Source organism: Protomyctophum parallelum (assembly GCF_964188405.1).
Source record: "Protomyctophum parallelum genome assembly, chromosome: 9".
Taxonomy (NCBI): Eukaryota; Metazoa; Chordata; class Actinopteri; order Myctophiformes; family Myctophidae; genus Protomyctophum; species Protomyctophum parallelum.
In genome coordinates this window covers 51,829,224-51,851,397 of record NC_139706.1, presented here as the reverse complement: position 1 = coordinate 51,851,397, position 22,174 = coordinate 51,829,224, and the positions used below count along the sequence as shown (strand labels likewise).

The 22,174-nt window shown below is 51.4% G+C and overlaps 1 protein-coding gene across 1 annotated transcript in view; it reads right to left on the bottom strand.

Moving 5' to 3' along the window:
• arhgef17 (Rho guanine nucleotide exchange factor (GEF) 17) overlaps positions 1-22,174 on the bottom strand; it is an 81,300-nt gene that overhangs the window by 49,473 nt on the left and 9,653 nt on the right. The window contains exons 6-16 of the mRNA XM_083772462.1: positions 21,774-22,003; positions 19,442-19,532; positions 18,216-18,483; positions 17,007-17,068; positions 16,009-16,770; positions 8,159-8,310; positions 7,712-7,855; positions 7,224-7,561; positions 6,142-6,462; positions 4,955-5,168; positions 4,160-4,337 (exon numbers count right to left, since the gene is read on the bottom strand). Of these exons, the coding sequence (XP_083628588.1) occupies positions 4,160-4,337; positions 4,955-5,168; positions 6,142-6,462; positions 7,224-7,561; positions 7,712-7,855; positions 8,159-8,310; positions 16,009-16,770; positions 17,007-17,068; positions 18,216-18,483; positions 19,442-19,532; positions 21,774-22,003 (2,760 nt within the window). The remainder of the gene's footprint in view (positions 1-4,159; positions 4,338-4,954; positions 5,169-6,141; positions 6,463-7,223; positions 7,562-7,711; positions 7,856-8,158; positions 8,311-16,008; positions 16,771-17,006; positions 17,069-18,215; positions 18,484-19,441; positions 19,533-21,773; positions 22,004-22,174) is intronic.

The window sequence follows — 22,174 nt, the reverse complement described above, 5'->3', positions numbered from 1 at the left end:
CGGCACCAGGCTGGGGGCCGAGGCGGTACCAGGCTGGGGGCCCAGTCGGTACCAGGCTGGGGGCCGGGTCGGTACCAGGCTGGGGGCCGAGGCGGTACCAGGCTGGGGGCCGAGGCGGTACCAGGCTGGGGGCCGAGTCGGTACCAGGCTGGGGGCCGAGTCGGTACCAGGCTGGGGGCCGAGGCGGGTACCAGGCTGGGGGCCGAGTCGGTACCAGGCTGGGGGCCCAGTCGGTACCAGGCTGGGGGCCGAGGCGGTACCAGGCTGGGGGCCGAGGCGGTACCAGGCTGGGGGCCGAGGCGGTACCAGGCTGGGGGCCGAGTCGGTACCAGGCTGGGGGCCGAGTCGGTACCAGGCTGGGGGCCGAGGCGGTACCAGGCTGGGGGCCGAGGCGGGTACCAGGCTGGGGGCCGAGGCGGGTACCAGGCTGGGGGCCGAGGCGGTACCAGGCTGGGGGCCGAGGCTGGTACCAGGCTGGGGGCCGAGTCGGTACCAGGCTGGGGGCCGAGGTGGTACCAGGCTGGGGGCCGAGGCGGGTACCAGGCTGGGGGCCGAGGCGGGTACCAGGCTGGGGGCCGAGGCGGTACCAGGCTGGGGGCCGAGGCGGTACCAGGCTGGGGGCCGAGGCGGTACCAGGCTGGGGGCCGAGGCGGTACCAGGCTGGGGGCCGAGGCGGTACCAGGCTGGGGGCCCAGTCGGTACCAGGCTGGGGGCCGAGTCGGTACCAGGCTGGGGGCCGAGGCGGGTACCAGGCTGGGGGCCGAGGCGGTACCAGGCTGGGGGCCGAGTCGGTACCAGGCTGGGGGCCGAGGCGGGTACCAGGCTGGGGGCCCAGTCGGTACCAGGCTGGGGGCCCAGTCGGTACCAGGCTGGGGGCCGAGGCGGTACCAGGCTGGGGGCCGAGGCGGGACCAGGCTGGGGGCCGAGGCGGGTACCAGGCTGGGGGCCGAGGCGGTACCAGGCTGGGGGCCGAGGCGGTACCAGGCTGGGGGCCGAGGCGGTACCAGGCTGGGGGCCCAGTCGGTACCAGGCTGGGGGCCCAGTCGGTACCAGGCTGGGGGCCAGGTCGGGACCAGGCTGGGGGCCGAGGCGGGTACCAGGCTGGGGGCCGAGGCGGTACCAGGCTGGGGGCCGAGGCGGTACCAGGCTGGGGGCCGAGGCGGTACCAGGCTGGGGGCCCAGTCGGTACCAGGCTGGGGGCCGAGGCGGTACCAGGCTGGGGGCCGAGGCGGTACCAGGCTGGGGGCCGAGGCGGGTACCAGGCTGGGGGCCGAGGCGGTACCAGGCTGGGGGCCGAGGCGGTACCAGGCTGGGGGCCGAGGCGGGACCAGGCTGGGGGCCGAGGCGGTACCAGGCTGGGGGCCCAGTCGGTACCAGGCTGGGGGCCGAGGCGGTACCAGGCTGGGGGCCGAGTCGGTACCAGGCTGGGGGCCGAGGCGGTACCAGGCTGGGGGCCGAGTCGGTACCAGGCTGGGGGCCGAGGCGGTACCAGGCTGGGGGCCCAGTCGGTACCAGGCTGGGGGCCGAGGCGGTACCAGGCTGGGGGCCGAGGCGGTACCAGGCTGGGGGCCCAGTCGGTACCAGGCTGGGGGCCCAGTCGGTACCAGGCTGGGGGCCGAGTCGGTACCAGGCTGGGGGCCGAGTCGGTACCAGGCTGGGGGCCGAGTCGGTACCAGGCTGGGGGCCGAGGCGGTACCAGGCTGGGGGCCGAGGCGGTACCAGGCTGGGGGCCGAGGCGGTACCAGGCTGGGGGCCGAGGCGGTACCAGGCTGGGGGCCGAGGCGGTACCAGGCTGGGGGCCCAGTCGGTACCAGGCTGGGGGCCGAGTCGGTACCAGGCTGGGGGCCGAGGCGGTACCAGGCTGGGGGCCGAGGCGGTACCAGGCTGGGGGCCGAGGCGGTACCAGGCTGGGGGCCGAGTCGGTACCAGGCTGGGGGCCGAGGCGGTACCAGGCTGGGGGCCCAGTCGGTACCAGGCTGGGGGCCCAGTCGGTACCAGGCTGGGGGCCGAGGCGGTACCAGGCTGGGGGCCGAGGCGGGACCAGGCTGGGGGCCGAGGCGGTACCAGGCTGGGGGCCGAGGCGGTACCAGGCTGGGGGCCGAGGCGGTACCAGGCTGGGGGCCGAGGCGGGTACCAGGCTGGGGGCCGAGGCGGTACCAGGCTGGGGGCCGAGGCGGTACCAGGCTGGGGGCCCAGTCGGTACCAGGCTGGGGGCCAGGTCGGGACCAGGCTGGGGGCCGAGGCGGTACCAGGCTGGGGGCCGAGGCGGTACCAGGCTGGGGGCCGAGGCGGTACCAGGCTGGGGGCCGAGGCGGTACCAGGCTGGGGGCCGAGGCGGTACCAGGCTGGGGGCCGAGGCGGTACCAGGCTGGGGGCCGAGGCGGGACCAGGCTGGGGGCCGAGGCGGTACCAGGCTGGGGGCCCAGTCGGTACCAGGCTGGGGGCCGAGTCGGTACCAGGCTGGGGGCCGAGTCGGTACCAGGCTGGGGGCCGAGTCGGTACCAGGCTGGGGGCCGAGGTGGTACCAGGCTGGGGGCCGAGGCGGTACCAGGCTGGGGGCCCAGTCGGTACCAGGCTGGGGGCCGAGGCGGTACCAGGCTGGGGGCCGAGGCGGTACCAGGCTGGGGGCCGAGGCGGTACCAGGCTGGGGGCCCAGTCGGTACCAGGCTGGGGGCCCAGTCGGTACCAGGCTGGGGGCCGAGTCGGTACCAGGCTGGGGGCCGAGTCGGTACCAGGCTGGGGGCCGAGGCGGTACCAGGCTGGGGGCCGAGGCGGTACCAGGCTGGGGGCCGAGTCGGTACCAGGCTGGGGGCCGAGGTGGTACCAGGCTGGGGGCCGAGGCGGTACCAGGCTGGGGGCCAAGGCGGTACCAGGCTGGGGGCCGAGGCGGTACCAGGCGGTACCAGGCTGGGGGCCGAGGCGGTACCAGGCTGGGGGCCGAGGCGGTACCAGGCTGGGGGCCGAGGCGGTACCAGGCTGGGGGCCCAGTCGGTACCAGGCTGGGGGCCGAGGCGGTACCAGGCTGGGGGCCGAGGCGGTACCAGGCTGGGGGCCCAGTCGGTACCAGGCTGGGGGCCCAGTCGGTACCAGGCTGGGGGCCGAGGCGGTACCAGGCTGGGGGCCCAGTCGGTACCAGGCTGGGGGCCGAGGCGGTACCAGGCTGGGGGCCGAGGCGGTACCAGGCTGGGGGCCGAGGCGGTACCAGGCTGGGGGCCGAGGCGGTACCAGGCTGGGGGCCGAGGCGGCACGCGCGAGGTCGAGGTCTTGCCCTGAAATTAATGTTCAGGGCAAGACCCCATTTGAAAAGGACCCCCAGTTTGACATGCAGAGGCTACTGACCCCCATTTATATATAGCTGGGACCCTGGTGACTGAGTGTGATAAAACAACCCTGGTGACTAAAGGCTCATACATAGTCTGGATTTTCGGTGGTGGGGTGACCACCGAACTACAACATGACGTCACTGAGGTGACCACCGAACTACAACATGACGTCACTGAGGTGACCACCGAACTACAACATGACGTCACTGAGGTGACCACCGAACTACAACACGACGTCACTGAGGTGACCACCGAACTACAACATGACGTCACTGAGGTGACCACCGAACTACAACATGACGTCACTGAGGTGACCACCGAACTACAACATGACGTCACTGAGGTGACCACCGAACTACAACATGACGTCACTGAGGTGACCACCGAACTACAACATGACGTCACTGAGGTGACCACCGAACTACAACATGACGTCACTGAGGTGACCACCGAACTACAACATGACGTCACTGAGGTGACCACCGAACTACAACATGACGTCACTGAGGTGACCACCGAACTACAACATGACGTCACTGAGGTGACCACCGGACTACAACATGACGTCACTGAGGTGACCACCGAACTACAACATGACGTCACTGAGGTGACCACCGAACTACAACATGACGTCACTGAGGTGACCACCGAACTACAACATGACGTCACTGAGGTGACCACCGAACTACAACATGACGTCACTGAGGTGACCACCGAACTACAACATGACGTTGCGGTGGTCAGCTCACCACCGAAAATCCAGACTATGAATAGGCCTTGAGTGTGATAAAACAACCCTGGTGGCTGAGTGTGATAATTGGTGACATCATTCTTACCCCTCAGCTCCAACGGGACCCTGTCCCCCTGGTCCCTCGGGGGCCCACGGAGCCTCGGGCCCCCCCGGGGCCTCGGGGGGAGGAGGAGGGGGGCCGGTCAGCGTCATGACGAAGCGGTCGCTGACCACAGCCTCCTGGTTGGGGGGGGTCTCCTCCAGGCATGGACCACGTCCTCCACCTATACACCAATCACAACACAGTATTTAACACCTGTTACGTTCACCTACACCAATCACAACACAGTATTTAACACCTGTTACGTTGACCATTCGGTTGTCAAACAAATAATGTGCGATTAATGATTTGAATTGTGTTTTGTTTTGCATTGAACATTTTGGAACGTTACAATTTGTATTTCAATTTGCACAGGAGCATAATATGACAAATAGGCCCCTAACCCTAACCCATATGACAAATAGGTCTACATTAAATATACGAAGAATTATATGATAAGATATGACAAATAGGCCTACCTTAAATACACATAAATATACACATAAATATACCTTAAATATACATAAATATACACATAAATATACCTTAAATATACATAAGTATACACATAAATATACCTTAAATACACATAAATATACCTTAAATATACAAATAATTCACTGACACATTTAACAGATTTAGAAGAATAATCTTTCCAAAGCTACAAGCTTACAACTACGTGTTCTAGGCTTGCAGATCTGCTATTCCTACTGATTTTGAAAAAACGTTTGAAAATGACACTTTTTAGCATGTCGATTATGCAAAAACAATCGCGATTATCATAATTTGCAACAGGCCTACCCCTACCCAGGATGCAGGGGGTCCCCAGGAGGGTCCCCGGACCCCGACCCAGGACGCAGGGGGTCCCCAGAGCAGGCCGGACCACCAGAGGTCCGCCTCCTCCTGCCTTCCTCTGGTGGTGGTGAGGAGGAGGAGGGCAGATGGGGATGAAGGCAGCAGGAGGCGGTTGGCTGGCGTGGCGGACATGTTTGGATCTGGGAGGTAACGGGGGGGGCTGGGGGGGAGATAGGGGCGGGGGGGAGAGGGGGAGGGGGGGTCAGTTGTTTTAGTCACATAGAGCCACTTCAGACGTTTATTTAAAGGTATATTCAGTGATTTCACTCAAAAAACCTTAGGTTTCGTTTTTGGCTGGGACCTAAGCCTTTCATCCAATCAGGATAGAGAGCCAAAAACGAAACCTAAGGTTTTTTTGACCCCCAGGGGTTAACTGGGGCCAGGGAGGAACTCCTTATATGGTCAGCACACTCTATAGTAGAGAGAATTATCACAACAAAACAAAAAAATAAGTGATATTTGAATTAAGTGAAATCACTGAATATACCTTTAATTTAACCTTTATATTTAACTCATCCATCGTCACTAGGGGGCGCAAAAAAAGGCCCTGACCGCCAATTTCTAATTCTATACATTTTTTATTTATTTATTTTTTTTTTCTAAAAAAATAAATACACGTTTTAAAAAGGCGTTAATGGCGTTGTTGGCAGTCTGGGAGATCATAAAAAAGAAGTTAATTAAGTCCTCGGCAGACATCGTTGACCAGTAAAGACACATTGAGACTGATTCTCTTTTAGATGTTTTTCTTTTCTTTATTTTCTTTTTACTTATCTTCATAGAATTATCCCTTCGCCCAAACCCTAAAACCCAATTCACCCTTTGTAAAGTCCCGCCCCTGGTTCTGCCCCTCTTCGCCCCCATTGGTTGCAGTTTTGTGGTTGGACAAAAATCCCCTCTCTCTCTCTCTCTCTCCATCCACTACCGTTGAAATAACATGTTTTTCAGTTACTTTGTGATATTCTGTGAATTCAGTTCTTATTTTAATCTTGGTGTCGGTAAAAAGGGACATCATGGTTCCTTAAGGGTTGTAATTAATCCTACAGTCTAAGAGTTAAGAATAATATATTTTAAATGTTTATATATTTTATATACATTTGTCAGAAAGCTTCACTGAAATCAATATTTTTGGTCACCTGTGTTGCGATTGGCTCCGGTTCCCATAACTCCTCCCTCCGCTCGCTGCTGATTGGCTGCGGTTCCCATAACTCCTCCCTCTGCTCGCTGCCGATTGGCTGCGGTTCCCATAACTCCTCCCTCCGCTCGCTGCCGATTGGCTGCGGTTCCCATAACTCCTCCCTCCGCTGGCTGATGATTGGCTGCGGTTCCCATAACTCCTCCCTCCGCTCGCTGATGATTGGCTCGCTGCTGGCGGGCGAGAGGAAGTGACCGCGGTGATCCAGCTCGCTGAGTGGCTCGTCGAGCTGGTGACCTTTGAACTGGGCGTGGCCGTCGCTCTGGGGGAGGGTGTGGTCCAAGAAGGTTATCATTGTGAACGAAAATTAAACAAAACAAATCATTTCCATGAACCTATTCTATAAACTTTGAAGCAAGGAGGATGCCTCGGTACAATATTCTAAACTCCTCGAAATGTACAGAAACAACAATATTATAAACTTATAAATGTACAGAAACAACAATATTATAAACTTATAAATGTACAGAAACAAGTCCATTCATGAGGATATTTCTGGCGTAATGGTAGAGAACGGATAGACGCAGTCCTATCTGCAATGTGAGATTTTTGTTGGTTAAAATAGAAAAGGAGAGCTCGTAGTCCCCTATGCCAAAAACTATTTTTTATTGTATTGTATAATAAAAAGTATTTTTTGGCATTGGGACTACGAGCTGTGCAACCTCTCCTTTCTATTTTAAAGTTAGTCTCCCGTGGTCAGCAACTCCCTACTGTGTGCGCTCCTAACTTTTTGGTCAGATTGTTGTTGGTTACCACGTTTGGTTATGGACGGATATGTCGATGCAGGGCGGCTTTGCGTTGAGTTGTTAGAATCAGTCTGAATGCACAGATGGGATCTGGTGACTGAGATCCTGGGGTCACTGAGAGACTAACCTTGGCGTGGCCCCTGGGGGCGTGGCCCCTGGGGTCACTCAGAGACTAACCTTGGCGTGGCCCCTGGGGGCGTGGCCCCTGGGGTCACTCAGAGACTAACCTTGGCGTGGCCCCTGGGGGCGTGGCCCCTGGGGTCACTCAGAGACTAACCTTGGCGTGGCCCCTGGGGGCGTGGCCCCTGGGGTCACTCAGAGACTTCTGCCTGGGCGTCTTGCTGCCGTTGAGACGCTCCCCGCGGGTGACCGCCCGCCGCGTGGCCACGCCCCCCTCACCGCGGCTCTCGTCCTCTGCGTCGCGCAGGCCGCCGTCGCTGCTGCAGCTCACCGATAGGTCGCTGCTGGCCGCTCTGCCGCTCACTGATAGGTCGCTGGCTGCTGTGCTGCTCACCGATAGGTCGCTGGCTGCTGTGCTGCCCGCCCCCGCGTATTCCGATAGGCCGGTTCCACCGGCCGCGGAGGAGGGGGAGGAGTCGGCTGGAGACACGCTTCCTTTAAAGGGAAAGTTTGTAAGTTCATTTCTGATCTGCGTAAATAAATACACACACACTCCCCACTGTGTGCATGTTTTTATATATATATATATATATATATATATACACGTGTGTGTGCGCGAGCGTGTGCGTGCATGTGTGTGTGTACCCAGCTCCACGGAGCAGAAAGCGTTGTTGTTGCCCTGGTGGGCCAGCGGGCGGCGCCGCTGAGGCATGGGGTCACTGAGGGAGCGCTGTGCCGCGTATTCTGCCTTCACCGCATCTACGCTGCTGCCGTTACTGCAGTCTGAGCCTGTACAATAGCATGGTTAGCATGGTTAGCATGGTTCACTAGCATGGTTAGCATGGTTCAATACAATTTACAATTTAGTTTGCTAAATTGTGTCTGATGACACTAATGCTAATGCTAAATGTGTCTGTCTCGTACCTGGAACTGGTGGTGTGATGACGCTAATGCTAATGCTAAATGTGTCTGTCTCGTACCTGGAACTGGTGGTGTGATGACGCTAATGCTAATGCTAAATGTGTCTGTCTCGTACCTGTAACTGGTGGTGTGATGACGCTAATGCTAATGCTAAATGTGCCAGGCTCATACCTGCTGCGTTGTTGTTACCGGACGAGAACTTGCGTCGGCGGTGGGTGGCGCTCGAGGTGGGAGGGGCTTCCAGGCCCGCCGCCCCCTGCTGGGAGGCGGAGCTACTGCGGGGCGTCTGGTTACCGTCCATGATGATGCAATCACTGTCAGCCCTGAGGGGAGGGGTTAAAACATCGGGGGGAGTGGTTAAACAATTAGGGATCAACAGTTTGCGAAAAATGCAAAAACTTTAAATGTTTCGCATGTTTTCACATTTTTCGCAGATTTCGCAAAAGCCTCACTCCCCCTAGTGTGTCAAAACAGTAAGTAACAGTACGACAGTTCTAACCCTAACTAGTATGTTGTTCAACACGCTAAAGGCCTCGATACACTATCAATGTTTTCGTCAATATTATCAACAACATCAACAACAACAGGCAACATGATGAGACGCAGGGCAACAGTATTTTGCGCAAGAGGCAACATGTTTCCCAAGATGCATTGTTCTGGTAAAAAACAATGTTATGACACTTCCAGAGTTGGGGGGGAAATGGAGGGTGAAGACTATGCTGCCTTAACCCATTCTGACCTGAGATCAGATTCATACGAGGTTTCCACTGGACACACACTGGGTCTGATTAATCCATTCTGACCTGAGATCAGATTCTAAAAATGTCAGTCGTTATATTGTAGGTCTGCTATTAAAAATAGCAGACCTACAATGGACGTGTGGACCAAATGGACGCTTATCGATATTTAACTCGAGACTGAAAAATGAAACCAAATGGACCCGTAATATTATTATATACCTGCATTACTTAATTTACAAGAAGTCTACACAATTAGAGAAAGTAGAAGACAGTTTATTTTGGTTATCTCTCCAACATCAACACAGCATGGAATTGTGAACAAATGCCAACAATAATAAATATTCTTTAGTTTTGGTGGTGGTGGCGTGGCTCAAATGCCTGTAATGTCTGTAGAACTTCCATTCCGGGACGTAGACATCATCTGACCCAGCACCTGACTTCTGGCTGTTGGCCACGGCCTTGTGTTCACGCTGAAACACTGTTCTTATCCACGGCCTTGTGTTCACGCTGAAACACTGTTCTTATCCACCTCCACGGCCTTGTGTTCACGCTGAAACACTGTTCTTATCCACCTGACTTCTGGCTGTTGGCCACGGCCTTGTGTTCACGCTGAAACACTGTTCTTATCCACCTCCACGGCCTTGTGTTCACTTCACGCTGAAACACTGTTCTTATCCACCTCCACAGCCTTGTGTTCACTTCACGCTGAAACACTGTTCTTATCCACCTCCACGGCCTTGTGTTCACTTCACGCTGAAACACTGTTCTTATCCACCTCCACAGCCTTGTGTTCACTTCACGCTGAAACACTGTTCTTATCCACCTCCACAGCCTTGTGTTCACTTCACGCTGAAACACTGTTCTTATCCACCTCCACAGCCTTGTGTTCACTTCACGCTGAAACACTGTTCTTATCCACCTCCACAGCCTTGTGTTCACTTCACGCTGAAACACTGTTCTTATCCACCTCCACGGCCTTGTGTTCACTTCACGCTGAAACACTGTTCTTATCCACCTCCACAGCCTTGTGTTCACGCTGAAACACTGTTCTTATCCACCTCCACGGCCTTGTGTTCACTTCACGCTGAAACACTGTTCTTATCCACCTCCACGGCCTTGTGTTCACTTCACGCTGAAACACTGTTCTTATCCACCTCCACGGCCTTGTGTTCACTTCACGCTGAAACACTGTTCTTATCCACCTCCACGGCCTTGTGTTCACGCTGAAACACTGTTCTTATCCACCTCCACGGCCTTGTGTTCACTTCACGCTGAAACACTGTTCTTATCCACCTCCACAGCCTTGTGTTCACTTCACGCTGAAACACTGTTCTTATCCACCTCCACGGCCTTGTGTTCACTTCACGCTGAAACACTGTTCTTATCCACCTCCACGGCCTTGTGTTCACGCTGAAACACTGTTCTTATCCACCTCCACAGCCTTGTGTTCACTTCACGCTGAAACACTGTTCTTATCCACCTCCACGGCCTTGTGTTCACTTCACGCTGAAACACTGTTCTTATCCACCTCCACAGCCTTGTGTTCACTTCACGCTGAAACACTGTTCTTATCCACCTCCACAGCCTTGTGTTCACTTCACGCTGAAACACTGTTCTTATCCACCTCCACGGCCTTGTGTTCACTTCACGCTGAAACACTGTTCTTATCCACCTCCACAGCCTTGTGTTCACTTCACGCTGAAACACTGTTCTTATCCACCTCCACGGCCTTGTGTTCACTTCACGCTGAAACACTGTTCTTATCCACCTCCACGGCATTGTGTTCACTTCACGCTGAAACACTGTTCTTATCCACCTCCACAGCCTTCACGCTGAAACACTGTTCTTATCCACCTCCACGGCATTGTGTTCACTTCACGCTGAAACACTGTTCTTATCCACCTCCACAGCCTTCACGCTGAAACACTGTTCTTATCCACCTCAACAGCCTTGTGTTCACTTCACGCTGAAACACTGTTCTTATCCACCTCCACGGCCTTGTGTTCACTTCACGCTGAAACACTGTTCTTATCCACCTCCACGGCCTTGTGTTCACTTCACGCTGAAACACTGTTCTTATCCACCTCCACGGCCTTGTGTTCACGCTGAAACACTGTTCTTATCCACCTCCACAGCCTTCACGCTGAAACACTGTTCTTATCCACCTCCACGGCCTTGTGTTCACGCTGAAACACTGTTCTTATCCACCTCCACAGCCTTGTGTTCACTTCACGCTGAAACACTGTTCTTATCCACCTCCACGGCCTTGTGTTCACTTCACGCTGAAACACTGTTCTTATCCACCTCCACAGCCTTGTGTTCACTTCACGCTGAAACACTGTTCTTATCCACCTCCACAGCCTTGTGTTCACTTCACGCTGAAACACTGTTCTTATCCACCTCCACGGCCTTGTGTTCACGCTGAAACACTGTTCTTATCCACCTCCACGGCCTTGTGTTCACGCTGAAACACTGTTCTTATCCACCTCCACGGCCTTGTGTTCACTTCACGCTGAAACACTGTTCTTATCCACCTCCACAGCCTTGTGTTCACTTCACGCTGAAACACTGTTCTTATCCACCTCCACGGCCTTGTGTTCACTTCACGCTGAAACACTGTTCTTATCCACCTCCACAGACTTGTGTTCACTTCACGCTGAAACACTGTTCTTATCCACCTCCACAGCCTTGTGTTCACTTCACGCTGAAACACTGTTCTTATCCACCTCCACGGCCTTGTGTTCACTTCACGCTGAAACACTGTTCTTATCCACCTCCACAGCCTTGTGTTCACGCTGGAACACTGTTCTTATCCACCTCCACGGCCTTGTGTTCACTTCACGCTGAAACACTGTTCTTATCCACCTCCACAGCCTTGTGTTCACGCTGAAACACTGTTCTTATCCACCTCCACAGCCTTGTGTTCACTTCACGCTGAAACACTGTTCTTATCCACCTCCACAGCCTTGTGTTCACTTCACGCTGAAACACTGTTCTTATCCACCTCCACAGCCTTGTGTTCACGCTGAAACACTGTTCTTATCCACCTCCACAGCCTTGTGTTCACGCTGAAACACTGTTCTTATCCACCTCCACAGACTTGTGTTCACTTCACGCTGAAACACTGTTCTTATCCACCTCCACGGCCTTGTGTTCACTTCACGCTGAAACACTGTTCTTATCCACCTCCACAGCCTTGTGTTCACTTCACGCTGAAACACTGTTCTTATCCACCTCCACAGCCTTGTGTTCACTTCACGCTGAAACACTGTTCTTATCCACCTCCACGGCCTTGTGTTCACGCTGAAACACTGTTCTTATCCACCTCCACAGCCTTGTGTTCACGCTGAAACACTGTTCTTATCCACCTCCACAGACTTGTGTTCACTTCACGCTGAAACACTGTTCTTATCCACCTCCACGGCCTTGTGTTCACTTCACGCTGAAACACTGTTCTTATCCACCTCCACGGCCTTGTGTTCACTTCACGCTGAAACACTGTTCTTATCCACCTCCACGGCCTTGTGTTCACTTCACGCTGAAACACTGTTCTTATCCACCTCCACAGCCTTGTGTTCACTTCACGCTGAAACACTGTTCTTATCCACCTCCATAGCCTTGTGTTCACTTCACGCTGAAACACTGTTCTTATCCACCTCCACAGCCTTGTGTTCACGCTGAAACACTGTTCTTATCCACCTCCAACTGCAAGAAAGCAAACCAACAACACATCAGTTAAACACGGCATTATCCTTCACATCCAGTCTACGTGTTGTAACATAAACCTATCCTTGATTTTATTTTTTTGCATTCCTTAACCCATTCTGACCCGAGATCAGATTCATACGCGATTTCCACTGGACACACACTGGTTCTGATTAACCCATTCTGACCTGAGATCAGATTCTAAAAATGTCAGTCGTTCTTCTATTTTTCAAAAAATAGCAGACCTACAAGCTCGTATCGCGCCACTCGGTGGCGCGATATGAGCTTGTAGATCTGCTATTTTTAAATAGCTAAAGCACGACATGATGCTGACACCAAAATGGGTGCCCGGCCCAGAATGGGTTAAACGTCACAATGCTTCTCTGCTCCATCAAGTGAATTGGTTCTGTGAAATCTTGGATAATCACACCATTATTATAGTAGAGCCCCCCCCCCCCCCCCCCCCCCCTATCTATCTGGATTTTTGGCATCCACAGACAGGACATTTACTTTTAATATAAATATTTTGATTTCTAAATTTGAGCATGCCAAAAGGTGGCCCAGACAGACATCCTGCAGGTGTCAGTGGTAATAAAACACATTCTGGACAACTTACGTTGCATAACACAGCGCGGGGACAGGGACGGACCTGGACGGGGCCCACACATTACCCTCTCCTCTAGGTCTTCCCTCCTCCAACTCTTCTTCTCCCACCATCCAGGCCATCGGCTCCTCTACCATTACAACTCTACTCCCATTCATAACCACATTTTCACATACACTCCAACCACTACACCACAAATTTAAACAGAATTTCACTACTACACAACAATCCTACCCCCCATTACAAACACATCAGGTAATCTCGGCACTTAGAAGGAATAGGAACCTGGGTGACCTCCTTGTGCATTCCAAATTTTCCACTTTACCTCCTAAGCCCCCACAGCCACATACACTCCATTTTAAACCCTGCAAATTCATCAACAACCCCCATAGTCACACTTCCTCCCCCATCACGGACCCCCTGTCTCTGACCACCCCCAATATAGTTTACATCATCACCTGCACACAATGTCACAAACACTACATAGGAGAAACCGGACACACACTAGAAACACGCCTCAAACAACACTTATATCACATCCAACGAGCAGACATACACACAACTCTGTACACACACTTTCAATCCCATCCTATCGCTAACCTCATCATTTCAGGTCTGGAATGTGGAGTCCGTTGGACCAGTGGACAGCGGAAACTCATGGAACACAGATGGATAAACAAATTACAAACTGTAACACCCACTGGTCTTAATGAAAGAAGTTGATTTTTATCCCCTTTCTGTTCCTTTTTCTGTAAAATAAATAAATGGTATCCAGGCCTTGCTGTGAACTTTTACTCCTGTATGGTTTTAGGTTGTTTTATTAATGTCCATTTTTATATCCATTTTACCATTGGGTTTTAGAGTATGGTTTAGGTATGCGGTCTAGCTTAAACTTGGACTCAGGGGGGTGGACGCCTCTGCCTTGCATAGTCCCCAGTGAATAGGCAGTTCGCCCTTCACTGGTAACCCTATTTTGGACTCATTTTAAATATATGAAGGTATTTTAAAATACATACACACATACATACATTTCAGAAGTTTTAGCAGTTTTTAAGGACCCACTTTTAGGCCAGTGCACCAGAGCAAACTCTTGCCTTTTTTTAAACCCTACCCATTTTAACCAAATACATACACACATACATGCATACAGTGGCGTGCACAGACATTTAGAGGGGCAGGTGCTCAAGTGAAAAAAAAAGGGCAACCTAGCACGTGGAACCGGCCGGTTGCCGGCTTAACCCATTCTGACCTGAGATCAGATTCTAAAAATGTTCTTCCACATCCCGACAGTTTTCTGAAAAAGCTATGTTTCGTTCTTTATGAGCTTGTAGATCTGCTATTTTTCAATAGCATAATACAATGCCAACACCAAAAGGGGTTCCCGGCCTTTTTTTCTTCTCAAAAGGGCACATTGCCAAAAGGGCAGGGGGTGCTCTAGCACCCCCTAGTGTCTATCTGTGCACGCCACTGCATACACACACACACACACACACATACATACATATTAGTGAAATCGAACTAGCTACTCTCCTGGAATACCCACAGGTCAAAGATTCCTGGCGGTTTCCAGACAGAACTTGACAATGCACTAGTTTGAGAACCTCAAACTTTTCCTGTCAACTAAGGACCCCCAAATTGACACTTGACCCCCTTTTGAAAACGTATGCCGCTTAATACAAACACAGGGAGGTTTTAATAGCAGTGGAACTAGACCACGGAGGCTTTTTCAAAGACAAATAAAAGTAGCTAAATATAATGACATGTTCAGTGATGGTTTCGATAGTAAATATTATGAACGGCTGTTTCAGCACTGTCAAAACGTCCATCTGTAGCGCCATCTATCGCAGACAAGCACGGCCGTTATAAATTAATATAAACGCTCAATGACGAATTTGACGGCAAAATAAACGCCTACAATTCGGTTTTAAGTGTATTGAATAATTTTCACCCAAACAGTTGTTCTCAAAATGGTCACTTACCATAATAATAATAATAATAATACTAAATGGTCACTTACCAGAATAAAAAGTTATAAATTCCAGTTCCTTGTCTTCCGTGTCCACTGCGCTGCAGCCGCCATGTTTGTTTTCAGAAAAGACTTCTCACAGGGGAGAAAGCACCATGTGAAGCCAAGGAGGGCTGTGATTGGAGGATTTAGTTATGTTGACCAGTAGAGGTCGCTGACGATCTGACTTTTCTAAACAACAAGGAGTTGATCCTTCTCTATGGAAAAGTGTCAACATTGAGAATTGACATTGCTTGTTGATATTGACGAAAACATTGCTAGTGTATAACAGTTCAACTAGCATGTTGTTCAACATGCTAACAGCTCATGCTAACAGTTCAACTAGCATGTTGTTCAACATGCTAACAGTTCAACTAGCATGTTGTTCAACATGCTAACAGCTCATGCTAACAGTTCAACTAGCATGTTGTTCAACACGCTAACAGTTCAACTAGCATGTTGTTCAACATGCTAACAGTTCAACTAGCATGTTGTTCAACATGCTAACAGTTCAACTAGCATGTTGTTCAACATGCTAACAGTTCAACTAGCATGTTGTTCAACACACTAACAGTTCAACTAGCATGTTGTTCAACATGCTAACAGTTCAACTAGCATGTTGTTCAACACACTAACAGTTCAACTAGCATGTTGTTCAACATGCTAACAGTTCAACTAGCATGTTGTTCAACACGCTAACAGTTCAACTAGCATGTTGTTCAACATGCTAACAGTTCAACTAGCATGTTGCTAGTGAAAAGAAGAGTCACTCCTCGACACTAGAGGAACTCTATCTATTGAGGGAATCTGAATAGTACATACCATAGAACACCTTGGAATCTGAATAGTACATACCATAGAACACCTTGAGGGAATCTGAATAGTACATACCATAGAACACCATGGCAAATGACCCCCCCACCCCCCGCCCGCTCGTCAATGAAGTTCTCACACAGCTCATCTGTACCTGAGAGACGGACGTGGAGCTGCGTTGGGCGTAGCCTTAGCGTTGGGCGTATCCTTAGCGTTGGGCGTAGCCGTAGCGTTGGGCGTATCGTTGGGCGTAGCCGTATCGTTGGGCGTATCGTTGGGCGTAGCCGTATCGTTGGGCGTATCGTTGGGCGTAGCCGTATCGTTGGGCGTATCGTTGGGCGTAGCCGTAGCGCTGGGCGTAGCCGTAGCGTTGGGCGTAGCCTTAGCGTTGGGCGTATCCTTAGCGTTGGGCGTAGCCGTAGCGTTGGGCGTAGCCTTAGCATTGGGCGTAGCCGTAGCGTTGGGCGTAGCCTTAGCGTTGGGCGTAGCCGTAGCGTTGGGCGTAGCCGTAGCGTTGGGCGTAGCCGTAGCGTTGGGCGTAGCCTTAGCGTTGGGCGTAGCCTTAGCGTTGGGCGTAGCCTTAGCGTTGGGCGTAGCCGTAGCGTTGGGCGTAGCCTTAGCGTTGGGCGTAGCCTTAGCGTTGGGCGTAGACATATCGCTGGCCTCGTTGTCCTCTGTCTTCTGTTCCGTCAGGCCGTCTGTCTGGTGGAGCGCGGACTGCTTCCAGACGGTCACGGGCTGCCCCAGAACGTCCCTGGCCCCTCCGCCCGGGGGCCATGAAACATGGTCCCTGGCCCCTGGCCCCTGGCCCCCCAGAAGGAAGGCGTGGAATGGCGGGTCGCCCAACTCTGGCTCCTCGGTCACAATGCCCTCGTCCGTCAGACTGGAGTCGTCTCGTTCTTCTGCCGAACGCTCCCTGGGTAATGTTTATTGGGTAATGTTTAGTGGGTAATGTTTAGTGGGTAATGTTTAGTGGGTAATGTTTAGTGGGTAATGTTTAGTGGGTAATAGTTGATCAACTATTTACACCATGTTACTTCTTTGGAAAATGGATTTAAATGGTTGTATTTTCCAACACAAACAATTGATGATTATGCAAAGATAAATTGTGATTATCTCACATAAGTGTTAATTAAGAGATGGTTATTGTACCTGTGGGGGTCCATGGGGGGGTCCCTGGGGGGGTCTCTCTCCACATCTCTGTGTAGATCTCTCTGGAGAAAAGGAAAGAAAACGTAATTTCGGTCAAGGTAGGTTTTAGACCTCATGAGCCTCCGATTCATTTAGATTATTTTTGTTTCTTTTAAAAATGTAAATTAATTAATTATCTTAGCTTAGCTTAGCTTATCTTAATCTTAGTTTAGCTTAGCTTAGTTTAGCTGATTTATAAAATATAAATGTGAGTGTATTTTCCAGAGAATATTTAAAGTCTGTATACCGCTACCCGGGCTAACTAACTATGAGCAAATAATAATGAGTAAAGTGAAATGTAGCGTGCTTTCTGGTCTAGAGGGGCGGGTAGCCTGGTCCAGCCAGCATGCTTTCTGGTCTAGAGGGGCGGGTAGCCTGGCCCAGCCAGCGTGCTTTCTGGTCTAGAGGGGCGGGTAGCCTGGCCCAGCCAGCGTGCTTTCTGGTCTAGAGGGGCGGGTAGCCTGGCCCAGCCAGCGTGCTTTCTGGTCTAGAGGGGCGGGTAGCCTGGCCCAGCCAGCGTGCTTTCTGGTCTAGAGGGGCGGGTAGCCTGGCCCAGACAGCGTGCTTTCTGGTCTAGAGGGGCGGGTAGCCTGGCCCAGCCAGCGTGCTTTCTGGTCTAGAGGGGCGGGTAGCCTGGCCCAGCCAGCATGCTTTCTGGTCTAAAGGGGCGGGTAGCCTGGCCCAGACAGCGTGCTTTCTGGTCTAGAGGGGCGGGTAGCCTGGCCCAGCCAGCGTGCTTTCTGGTCTAGAGGGGCGGGTAGCCTGGCCCAGCCAGCGTGCTTTCTGGTCTAAAGGGGCGGGTAGCCTGGCCCATCAAGGGTACCGAGGCTACTTCAAAATAAAAGCCTGGGTACAGAGGCTACTACAAAATAAAAGCCTGGGAACTGAGGCTACTACAAAATAAAAACCTGGGAACCGAGGCTACTACAAAATAAAAGCCTGGGAACTGAGGCTACTACAAAATAAAAGCCTATGAACCGAGGCTACTACAAAATAAAAGCCTGGGAACTGAGGCTACTACAAAATAAAAGCCTGTGAACCGAGGCTACTACAAAATAAAAGCCTGGGAACTGAGGCTACTACAAAATAAAAGCCTGTGAACCGAGGCTACTACAAAATAAAAGCCTGTGAACCGAGGCTATAGGTGATAACGCGGGCATTCTCCCTTACCTTGGTGTCTTCCGTGACTCCGCCCCTCTTATCCTTAAGCCCCGCCTCCTTCCCTTTCTGCTCATGGTCGTCAGGCTCCTCCTCTTCCTCCTCCTCCTCTCTGGTCATGTGACCGGTCATGTGACTGGTCATCTGACAGATGTCGCGGATCACCTGCCGCTTGGCCTCCTGCACGTCGCGGTCCTTTAAGGCCACGCCCCCATCGTCGTCGTCATCATTGTCATCAGCAAACGCTAAGCCCCGCCTCCTTCCAGCTCCTCCCACCAACCTGTAGAAAGAATATACAATGGGTTTTTTTCAAGCAGCATCACAGATTCTTTCATGTGTTTTCTATGAGTATTGTTCAAGTTACTTGACTTCACCCTTTTTTTATGTGTGTAATATGTGGTTTTATATATTTTATATTGTAGCAGTGAGCCCAGTGTCTCTGATGTCATGGACACTGGGCTCACTTACTTCCTGAGGGGCGACTGTGGCTCAGGAGGTAGAGCAGGTCGTCCAATGATCCCTGGGTCGGCGGTTCGAATCCCGGCTCCTCCTCCTCCTGTCTACATGTCCAAGTGTCCTTGGGCGAGACACTGAACCCCAAATTGCTCCCGGTGTGCTGGTTGGTGCCTTGCATGGCTTCAGCTGCCATCGGTGTATGAATGTGTGTGTGAATGGGTGAATGTAATGCACAATCTATGTAAAGGTGTATGAATGTGTGTGTGAATGGGTGAATGTAATGCACAATCTATGTAAAGGTGTGTGAATGTGTGTGTGAATGGGTGAATGTAATGCACAATCTATGTAAAGCACCTTGGATAAAGGCGCTATATAAATGCACCATTTACCATTTTTCTCATGTTGTCTCAGTAAGACAGCCCCTCCCCCCTATCCACTAGGAGGAGCAGTGCACCAAAGCATTATGGGAATTGTAGTCCATGACATCAGAGACACTCTGGGCTCACTGCTAAAATCTTTAAAAAATATATCTAAAACCACATATTAAACACATAAAGACCCCCAGGAAAGTGTTCTAAGTCTTCTTAACGTCATTAACATATATTGTTCTATGTTACCTACAAGGTAAAGAAAAAGGAGTAACATTTAGGCCAAAATACGTCGTTCTACAAAAGAATAAAAGCATGTATATAAATACACCATATCCCTGAAAAGGCCTCCGTCGTTATGGCCATACGGTTACGATATGACATCATACGGTTACGATATGACATCACACCAACCTGCCCACACGGAAGTCTCCGCCTCCTCCGTCACTTTGTACCTCCCTGTCGGGCAGGAAGCCACTCCCCCCTCGCTCCAGGCCACTCCCACCTAGGGTGAAATGAGCGAAAACGAAGAATAAAAGGTTAGAAGTCTTGTGTCGTTTTTGTGCCAATACTGCCGTGGACATTTTAAATAACATAATGTTTAAATAGTTCCACCACCTCATCCCCCACACTGCCCATGGTTACTGTGTTACGTTTAAATAGGTAGTTCCACCACCTCGTGGTCACTGTCACTGTGTTACGTTTAAATAGGTAGTTCCACCACCTCATGGTCACTGTCACTGTGTTACGTTTAAATAGGTAGTTCCACCACCTCATGGTCACTGTCACTGTGTTACGTTTAAATAGGTAGTTCCACCACCTCATGGTCACTGTCACTGTGTTACGTTTAAATAGGTAGTTCCCCCACACCGCCCATGATCACTGTCACTGTGTTACGTTTAAATAGGTAGTTCCCCCACACCGCCCATGGTCACTGTCACTGTGTTACGTTTAAATAGGTAGTTCCACCACCTCGTGGTCACTGTCACTGTGTTACGTTTAAATAGGTAGTTCCACCACCTCGTGGTCACTGTCACTGTGTTACGTTTAAATAGGTAGTTCCACCACCTCATGGTCACTGTGTTACGTTTAAATAGGTAGTTCCACCACCTCATGGTCACTGTGTTACGTTTAAATAGGTAGTTCCCCCACACTGCCCATGATCACTGTCACTGTGTTACGTTTAAATAGGTAGTTCCCCCACACCGCCCATGATCACTGTCACTGTGTTACGTTTAAATAGGTAGTTCCACCACCTCATGGTCACTGTGTTACGTTTAAATAGGTAGTTCCACCACCTCATGGTCACTGTGTTACGTTTAAATAGGTAGTTCCACCACCTCATGGTCACTGTGTTACGTTTAAATAGGTAGTTCCACCACCTCATGGTCACTGTGTTACGTTTAAATAGGTAGTTCCACCACCTCATGGTCACTGTGTTACGTTTAAATAGGTAGTTCCACCGCCCATGATCACTGTCACTGTGTTACGTTTAAATAGGTAGTTCCACCACCTCATCCCCACTGTCACTGTTACGTTTAAATAGTTCCCCCACCTCATCCCCACTGTCACTGTGTTACGTTTAAATAGGTAGTTCAACCACATCATCGCCACACGGCCCATGATCACTGTCGCTGCGTTACGTGAATGCATTTTATATAGTATTTTAATGCATTGTGTTACTTATTTTATGTAATTGTAAATGGTGCATTTATATAGAGTCCTTATCCAAGCCGTTTTACATAGACTGTGCATTACATTCACCCATTCACACACACATTCACACAACTTTACATAGATTGTGCATTACATTCACCCATTCACACACACATTCACACACCTTTACATAGATTGTGCATTACATTCACCCATTCACACACACATTCACACACCTTTACATAGATTGTGCATTACATTCACCCATTCACACACACATTCACACACCTTTACATAGATGGTGCATTACATTCACCCATTCACACACACATTCACACACCTTTACATAGATTGTGCATTACATTCACCCATTCACACACACATTCACACACCTTTACATAGATGGTGCATTACATTCACCCATTCACACACACATTCACACACCTTTACATAGATGGTGCATTACATTCACCCATTCACACACCGATGGCGGCTGTAACCATGCAAGGCACCAACCTGCACATCAGGAGCAATCAGGGGTTCAGAGTCTTGCTCAAGGACACTTCCACACTAACTCTGGGGGAGCACCACAGGGATCGAACCGGGAACCTCACGGTTCCCATCCGGCCACTCTCTACCGCTGATCCAAAGACACATTTCCATTTAACCCATTCTGAACGGGAACCCATTTTGGTGTTAGCATCATGTCATGCTTTAGCTATTGAAAAATAGCAGATCTACAAGCTCATAGCGCGCCACCGAGTGGCGCGCTATGAGCTTGTAGGTCTGCTATTTTTGAAAAATCGAAGAACGACTGACATTTTTAGAATCTGATCTCAGGTCAGAATGGGTTAATCAGACCAGTGTGTGTCCAGTGGAAACCTCGTATAAATCTGATCTCAGGTCAGAATGGGTTAATCAGACCAGTGTGTGTCCAGTGGAAACCTCGTATGAATCTGATCTCAGGTCAGAATGGGTTAATCAGACCAGTGTGTGTCCAGTGGAAACCTCGTATGAATCTGATCTCAGGTCAGAATGGGTTAATGAAAATAAATCAACGGAAAAAAAAGGTTTTCTTTATCTTCATCACCTGCTCGCCGTGTGTCTGAGAGGCCACTCCCCCCTCGCTCTGATTGGTCGGGGTCCAGCTGCAGTTGGGAGCTGCTCCTCTGGGGGGCGCTGTAGGAGGAGGAGGAGGTGAAGGACTTGGCTCGGCGCAGCGTGGCGGTCAGTTCCTTCAGCGACGGACGGCGGGAAACGGCTGGCGACTGACCTCTCCATGACCCCGCCTGGTCACCGTGACCCCTCCACGACCCCGTCCTATCACCATCACACATAGAACTCATTTTAATCACAAATATTTGCTTTTAAAGAATTCATTGTTTAGGTTTATTATTTTTTTAATTTTGCATTGAACGTTGGAACCAGGTACCAGTAGGCAGTAATAAGTAGGTAGTCTAGGTACCAGTAGGCAGTAATAAGTAGGTAGTC